Raw genomic sequence first — 9,031 nt, forward strand, 5'->3', positions numbered from 1 at the left:
TGACATCATGCTCAGCATAAAAGGTGGGGGAAGATGAAGGAAGGAGGGGAGGTTTAGGGTGATGGCATTTGTCTTCTCAAGTAATCATTGCACATGACAGAATCCTGTGTTCCTGAAGATGGCTGAATATCTGCCTGACGATGGGAAGTAGTGAATGAATTCCTTATTTTGCTTTGTTTGTGTGTGTGTCTTTTGCTTTACCTATCACACTGTCTTTATATCAACCCATGAGTTTTCTCACTTTTACTCTTCTGATTCTCTCCTCCATCCTACTGTCAGGGAGTGAGTGGCTGTGTGGTGCTTAGTTGCTGGCTGAGGTTAAACCATGACAGCTACTCACTATTAATTGATTGACTTATGTTTCTATTGAGTCATTATGTCAATACCCTGAAGAAAAGTCTTTTAATACAGCTGATCTCACAAAATAATTTAAATACTGTTTTAGTTTCCCACAGTAAAAATAAGACTTCATTATTACCATGGAAGTATTATCAATCAGTAACATTAGATTGAAAACTTAACTTTATTATTTCCTGAGTTTTGGAGCATTTGTCAATATGACCTGAATTTCTCTACAGCAGATATATATTTTTTAATGCAGAATTCATAATAGTACTCGTTATTTGCTTCTCTATGTCTTTCTAGGCTATTATTTATATTATCTGCAGTATGTGATCTGCAGAGACCCAGCAAGTTAGGCACCTTTATTTTGGTGATGAATAGCAGAGGGAATTCACAAAATACTTTAATGTATATTACCTAGGAAGAAATGGGGTATGTTAGATATAATTGGTATGTGAAGTCTATTTCCATAATTACACTCAAATAGTATAAAATACAATTGGTGGTCTTTGAATTTTATTGATGATGTCTAATAAGAAAAAAGATCATAATTATGTTGGATAAGACCATAAACATTACTGTTTGAGAATGGATTTAAAACGTGTTCAAATTATGTTTGCACAATTTTGATCATATTATCAGAATTATTAGTGTTGAAATACATTTAAACTGAAGAATTATTATTTTGTTAACTAAGGGTATGCACTGATTATGATCGCTGATTTTTAAAGTAAATGTAATAGTAGCTCATGACCAAAATCCAAAACATACAATTCAGGTCAAATACTATTGATGTTTTTCATAAGCTCCTCTATAGAAGAATTAACTTCACTGAAGTAAGTAGAACAAGCAGGATTAATCTCTTCATTGAAATGACAACACATTGATTTTACTATGGAACACTTGAATTTTGCTGATACTTGATAATATAAGCAGCTGATCAGAAGGTTTGCGTATCATCTGCCCAGCCACACAGTCTGTGTCTAAATACAATCATAATGGATATCAATAATTCTCAGTAGTTTATACCTTGTTAACATGATTTAGTTAACAGGTGGCCAGGAATCATGAAGTTTTGTTTTGGGAGTTCTGATAGAAGAAGACAAGTCAAATAAAAGAATCTGTTCCATTAAGAAAATGGGTATTTTACAATTAATCATCATTATTTACCACTACGATTTAAAATGTGCATGACTTATTAAACATGATTTTGGAACAATTGTTCAAGACAGTGCGTGGTTCCAAATCTAGAAACTATGCATTGCCTCAAAAACATAACTTGGCCTTTGAACCATAAATAAAAACAGGTGAATCAACTGTTTTTCTTCAGTTACATGTAACTGTTTAATGGACTCGATCTGACAAGCCATTACTCATGAAAATTATGAAGCATATTAGTGACACTGATTTTTGAGTGCTTGTTAAAACTAGAAAGTTTTCCTGTATTGAAGCAGACTATTAATTATAACAGCTATTTTTAAACAATGCTACCTGTAACCCTGCTTATTCCAGAAATGAATGTCACATTACAAGGACATGAAACCACTTTCAGCTGTTTCTGAATAACTCCATCAGTAAACAAGCCCTTTTAGCCTATCTTCTACTTCAACAGATTACCCAAGATACAAATTTGGACAAGAAAAACAAAATGCTCTTTTTAAAAAAAAAGTTTAAGAAGTCACAAACAACAAACACAATGTAACTTCTAAATAACTCCCTAGTTTCCTGTCTGTCTCTCTCCTCCTCCCACCTGAAATAAACAGATCCAGCAAGCAAGGTGCTGACAAGTAATGAGAGACACTGCGCATCTATCACACCCACTGCCTCAGGGGGAGGTAAGAGTACATAGGTTTTTGCAAGACCTTATTCAAGCTCAAAAACCAAGAGGAAGGCAATGAAGTAGGCGATGAGTATTTATCTTTCCTAATACAGGTCCCAGTTTCCACCCTGTCAGAAGTAAGCTGATGAAACACTAAAACAGTGGTTCCCAAAATGACTCAGGTGAAGACTGTTCCCTGGAAGGGAAACAGTCAAACAGATAGTGTTTTCTCAGGAATATCATATGATCATGTTACACAGCAGCTTATGAGAAACTCTGAAGCTGTTGAAAATAAATTTGTGTTATTACACCCACAGGAACCAGAGCTGTTATTGTGTCATTTGCCTTTTTTACTGCCGTATGTGTTTTACACTTACCAACCCTCATGGTGCCCCTCAAAGTTAACTTCACACCAACTCCAACTATTACCCGATCAATGTACAAATTACCTTAGATAAGCCTACCCTTAATGTGCTGAGAGGCTCCTTTAAGTGATGTCACCCAATATTTCTTGTTGCATTCTGCAATGCTACTGTTGTATATTTTCCCCCGTAACATAAAATAAGTTGTGATACCCACATCTTATATATATATATCTAAATGCCTACTGTTTCCAATAACAAGTAGATTGCACATTCTCAAACTCAGATACAAAATTAAGTGAAAGAGGAAAGGGAAAAATATTGCAAAGAACATTAAAAAATGACCATGCTTGTAATTTTAGTGTACAACGAGAATTTACGGCCCATTTTCCATTTAATTTAACTATTTATATAACAGTACTGACTCTATAGCTTAGCATGAAGGACACATGAGTACAAAAGGGAGAGAAGCAATATATTAGAGACCTTCTTTAAATTCAGAAGAAGATGGGTTATCATATATACATATTTAACTTTATAAAATTAGCATGGTCAAAATTACTGAACTTGAATACATGAAGTGGGATACTCAGATTTTGCAACTTCAGTGGCTTAAGAGACTTCTGAGAATATGTTCTAGGAAAATCTTGTCATTGGCCTCATTTGGCTTAGGAGAGAGCCAGAACCAAGATGTCATTGCCTTATTCAAGCCAGATGAACTGAGATAAATGGGACAACTCTAAGTGATTATGGTAGGCAGAATTTCAACAAGAGACTGAGGAAACATAATGGAAACTGAAAACTTGGGACCTTGAACCCACCTTGGTGTCTGTTTGAGAAATACGAAGTTTTAAACACAAAAACTTAGATTTATAAGTAGTTTTACTATACCTACCATTAAGACAACTGTTTTCATAACTATTTTTATATTTCAATAGAAAAATGTTGCTGCTGACTCACCTTTCTTTTCATGTATTTAAACATAGCCCTGTGATATTTTGCAACTGGAAACATTGCAGTCATGCCAATGCACAAGGGGTCTAGAAAATGCAACCCATTAAAAAGCAAAGCTGAAACCCATTCATTCAGTAATTGGCAAAGTGAAACGCTAAAACAAACAAACAGCATCAATGTTGAAAAAACATTAAATATTAAGTAGGCTTATGTTTTAGTCATCTGAGGTATCATAAGCAACACAGATTTTTTTTTAAGAATATATGATTTTAATTGACTTTGTCCCTTTAATGATAAACTTACAATGAAAATGACATGTCCACCATAATTTTAAAATACAACATAGCTACCACCATTTTGCTGCAAATACCTTTGCATTATATTTGTTTGTGGCAGAGGAGTAAATTTGACAAAAATAAAGTCTTATACACATCCACTGTTGTGGAATTTAATAGCAAGATAAAATATTTCAAATTATATAAATTAAGATAAAAATCATATAAAATAATATAAACATTCCTCCTGGATCTCCTTAAGCAAGATTTTCCTCAGGACACTTCATAACCTTCACAAAAAAAGTAAAAACTGAAGAAACAAGATCTGCTTATTGAGAATGAGGCAAAAATATGAAATTCATTTTGGCCTGATATTTTACCTCTTGTAGATTGGGGTAATAACTTTTCCTAACCTCTAATATCGATGTTAGTCCACCCCCAGAACTCTGAGGCCATTTGTACTGGGAAGAGCACACACGGCTAATAAATGCACAGCACCCACGCAACTTCTGGTGCATTTGCTGATCCTCTGAGGCCCCTCTCCCAAAGGCTGCCAAAGATGCTAGTGGCAACTCCACTGATACTTGCCACAGCTATGTCAAGTCGAGATGGTTTTATTTAATTTGGAAGAGTTTGCTCTGCCACCTCTCCGTGCTCCCACAATGTGTACTCAAACATTAGTGGACAAATACATGAAGTAAATATCAGATAAAAGCACCCAAAACACACTCGATAATGCAAAGAAAGGATATATTTTAGGATATGGTCAGAGAAGATATTCAAAGCCTCCATTGTTCCTTCTAGAAATGTCAGGACAATTCAGAAATGTCAGTTCCTTTACCGGTTTCCAGATTGTAACTGAAGGATCATGTAGCTCTCTCGCTCTTTCTCTCTCTTTCTCTCTCTCTAAATAGGTCTATAAAGATCAGCTGGAAAGTGCAGATAAAATTGTTCACTGGTTAGCTTTACTTAGAGCTACAGGGTATATATGTGCTTTGTTTTGTCTTATTGATCAATCTAGCTTACATTTTTAGCACACACAAACAAAAATCAGGAAAAAGAAAAAGCCGATGAAAAACACGAACAACACAAAACAAATAAGGTTCCAATCGTGCAAATTTTGCTTCACCGGATAAAGCACTTTTTGACACAGTAATGTCCAGAATCCCCCTCCCCAGAAAAATACAGGACTTAGACTGAAGCCATTCTTTTTTTTCTTTTTTTCTTTTTTTCTTTTTTTTTTTTTTTTTTTTTTTTTTCCCTTAAGGCTATACAACACAAAGAAATAAAGCATGGAAAGAACACCTCATTGGGCTGAACACTTCATTCTTCTGGCTCTGGAGCGAGCCTTTGACAAAGCGATTTGTGGTCCAAGTTATTTGTCTCATTGGGACAACAGGAAGAGAAAGAAAAAGAGGAAAAAAATGAAAGAGAAAAAAAAACAAAAAAAAGCAGAAAGTCAATGATCCCAACAATAAAATCCGAAATTGACTTTACAATCACAGGTACAAATTGCTCAGGTCGATAATTTCATTTCTCCTAAAGATCACTGTCGTCTAAAACTAATTAGAGGCGCAGGTTCCCGAGGAATTGTCAATACTCAAAGCAAATATTGGAGTTTAGAAGGTTATCATTCTTCTACCGTGACAGTCTGACGGAGTGACTGGAAATATTGTCATGTGCTGCCAAGTTCAGGATGTTGTTAATGATTGAATCCGTGCTCTGGCTCATGGATCTGTCTCCTATTTGGCCTTCTTTATAGTGGAAATACTAAGAAGCCAGAAAAGGTTGAATATTTCCACCCTCCCATGAGGTTGCCCCGTTCCAGTTTGAGATGCACTTTGTCTTCTCTTTCCATGTGGAGCAAGACCCCATTGCTGGCTGCTTCTCTGGTGACATCCTGATCCCCTGCAAAAGCTGAAATCACTGGGTAGCCGTTTTGCATTAAACTTACCTAAAAATTGCAAAGAGAGAGAATTTGAGTTTTCTCAATACTCTCAATGACTTTTTTGCCCTGTACACATCACTACACTTTTGTGCAGGTGAGAAACAGGGTTGAATTAAGCTAAGGCAATCTGTGATTTCTGTCATGCATAGAGACATATTTTAATTAAGATAACCTATAGTCTCATTCTTCACTTGCTGCTCTTGTAAATGCATCTCAGGATCTAGACATGAGTGTTTGGGGAAAAAAAAAAAAAAAAACGGAAAGACAGCATCTTCCTTAGATCACAACCCACCTGGATGGTTTGTCTGTTATAGACCTTGACCACGTGGAAACTGAAACTATATATCCCTTTTCTTGGTGCTACAAATATACTGGAAGCAAGATCAAAATGGTTGCCAATATTAACTAATACCTGGAAAGTAAACAAACAAACAAAACAAAATTTAAAAGAAAAAAAGAGAGAGAGAAAGAGAGAAAAAGATAAATCAGACCCCACCTTAGAAAAGCGTCAATGAAAATCTGACATGAGCTCCTTGACTGACATAAACCCTAGCCAAAATGGCATTTGCAGCACAATTAAAAGTGCACTGCAGGGGATAGCAGCCAAGTTACAGAGGCATTTAAAAAGCATCACAGTTCATAAAACGATTTAGTTACGCAAAAATTATTTCCAAAGCCTGTTAGATGAAGTGCAAATGTCCACACTGGACTGTTAATAAAGCAAAGGTGGCAGAAGCAGATGGGGGGGAAGTAGAAGGAACAAAAGGAGGGAGGGGAGATAACTGAGGAAAAAAAAACCCTGAAACTCATCCAATCCTAATGCAAATGTGTGTGTTTTTAGCTAGCACTACTGAACCTAGAATTACCTGCTCTTGAGTTTAATAGGATATGTAACTAAAATCATGTTGCAAAGAGGGGCAAAGGAAAAGACAGGATGCTCAGCAACAGCAACATCTGCCAGCTCATGCCTCTCTCTCCCTCTGGAGAGCTGTGCTGCCTGGCCCGCACCCTCCTCAATGGCTGGGGTGGCCCTGCTCCTCCTCCTCAACAACAATCTGAATTTGTCATTTATTTGAATGACTTTTGAAATAAAGAAAAAAGAGAAAGAGTGGAGTCCTCTGGCAGATGTGCAAAGCCTGACTTAGAAGCAGCAGCCGCACTCTGTCCCCACAGGGGCTGGCAGTGCAGAGCCCAGCAATGTGACAGGGATCCAGCTCAAGCTCATCCACTCGCTTCCTTTCCAGGCTCCAGTGATGGGCAGCCTGACTTGGCTCAAAAGGCACGGGTAATGAGGAGCGAAAACCCATGAGCCCATGAGAATCCTGTGTGGCAAGCGAGTGAGCCCGAAACGGCTGCTCCACTTCGCCCATCCCACTCAGCTTTGCAGGCTACAACCTCTGTTTCAATTAAGAAAAATACAAAGCACGAGGAAAAAAAAAATCACAAACAAAACTCCCCAAATCCTGATCCTTTCTTCACAAATAGTCAAACCCTATTGTTTCCAAGAAAGAAAAAAAAAAAAAAATCCATTGTTGTGGGACCACCAAGGGAGGAATGCCTTCAAACTCCTGAGTACTAAGCATTGCAGGATAAAGCATCTAAAACACGTTATATATGAAGCAAGCTCTTTTTTTTTTTTCCTCTAGTGATCTGACTTTATGAGATCTTGTACTTGAGGAATAGCTGTGCAAATTCAATAGGAGGGACATGCAGACAGAAGAATGACAGACAGACAGAAAGATGAAAACAAACCAGAGAAAACAGTTTGTGTGTGCTAATTTGGGCGAACTCTGCAATCCTTCTCCAGGAGTCAGAGAAAGTAGAAAAAATAAAGTAAATTTAATCGCAAAAATCAAGCGGAAGGACGGGGACTGGGCTCCGGGAAGCAAGCAGTGCAGTGGGGATGGGGCAGGATGACCACAGTGGGCTGTGGCTGTCCGCTGCTCTGCCCGGTGTATGCCGTGCAGGGTAACACCTCTCCGTTATAACCCACCGGGGACATTGCTCGTCTCGTTTGATAACGCGGGAAACACTCTCTTCTTCCTCAGCCCTCCCTCCCGCTAAGAGATGCTGTAACATTGCCAAATGCGCTCGGAAACTGCAGATCCGGCGACTCCCCATCCGTAAATCTCTGTCCTCACCCTGCCCTGAAAACGAGCATTTCCGACGGGGCACCGAAGCGGGCATATGCACTCTTCCCTTCGAGTCGCCCCTGACTGACCAGGGCAATCCTCGGCTGCAAGGCGTTCCCGCGAGCGTCCGAGGCACAAGTTCACAGGTTAAAGCCCTCTTCGTATCATCTATGGGACCGGCTTCCCACCCCCACCCCCACTCCAGGAAAGCCCTGTAGCCAGCTGAAAGAACTTCCCCAACACTTTCTTGGAAGTTCAGATGTAAAATTGCTCTTGAGCGGGTGTATCAGGATTAAAACATGGAAGGGGACCAAGAACGAAAACGAGCGTGTAGTCACGGGGGACTAGGGGCGGGGATGCCCGCGCAAGGTGGTGAAGGGCCGGCCGGCGCGGGGGTGGGTGGCAGCAAAGGCAAAGCAGGCAGCGGCTGACCTGGTCGAAGTAGATGGTCATGGTGCGGTTGCTCATCTCGGAGGGCTCGTGGTTGGTGCTGCGGGTGGCCGAGAAGGCTACCTTGGCGCTGCCCGAGCGCACCGAGATCCCCAGGGAGGATGTGATGGCGCCGTCGGCCGAGGGGCTGGAGTCGCACACCACCAGGCACTTCCCTTCCAGGACGATGGGTTCCGTGTCGTTCTGCGCCCGCACCGGGCACCCGGCGGGCAGTAGCAGCAGCAGCAGCGGCAGCGCCGCCGCCAGGCAGCAGCAGCAGCCACCCGCCGGCTCCGGCAGCGCCCCCCGCCGCCACCGCCCCATGCCCAGCGCCGGACCGCCGCCGCTCCGGCTCGCCGCCGCCATGCGGGCGCCCCGCGCCGCCGCCGGCGGACGCGCGCGGGGAGGCGGAGGGGGCTGCGCGCCTGCTGCCGCCGCGGCGCCCTGCGGCCAGAGCTCTGCGGGACGCCGGCTGGGCAGCGGCGGCTGGGGCCGCGCCTTCCTCCCCTTCTCCTCCTCCGCCTCCTCCTCCTTGTCCGCGCAGGGCGAAGGAGCCTCCTCAGAGGGCGGGCGGCGCGCAGCAGCCTGCCAAGGGCAAAGGCGGCGGTGAAGCTGAGCGAGCGGGCAGGGAGGAACCGGGCACCACGCCGCCCGGCAGCACCACGCTGGCACGGGGTCCCCTCTGCCCGCCCCGGGCGCCTCAGCCAGCACAACAGGTCTGGGAGAGACCTCGGTGCTCGGCGTCTCCTCGCGTCTGATTTCTCCCGTCC

The 9,031-nt window shown here is 41.9% G+C and overlaps 1 protein-coding gene across 1 annotated transcript; it reads right to left on the reverse strand.

The window, feature by feature from the left end:
• Positions 1-4,957: 4,957 nt before the first annotated feature.
• On the reverse strand, positions 4,958-8,600 carry CBLN2 (cerebellin 2 precursor). Its single transcript, XM_082045477.1, has 3 exons — positions 8,265-8,600; positions 5,993-6,112; positions 4,958-5,706 (listed from the first exon to the last, which is right to left on the reverse strand). The coding sequence occupies exons 1-3, from the start codon at positions 8,583-8,585 to the stop codon at positions 5,509-5,511; spliced, it is 639 nt and encodes a 212-aa protein (XP_081901603.1). The 5' UTR covers positions 8,586-8,600; the 3' UTR covers positions 4,958-5,508.
• Positions 8,601-9,031: the final 431 nt, after the last annotated feature.

This window comes from Streptopelia decaocto, assembly GCF_964273445.1.
Source record: "Streptopelia decaocto genome assembly, chromosome: 2".
NCBI classification, from domain to species: domain Eukaryota; kingdom Metazoa; phylum Chordata; class Aves; order Columbiformes; family Columbidae; genus Streptopelia; species Streptopelia decaocto.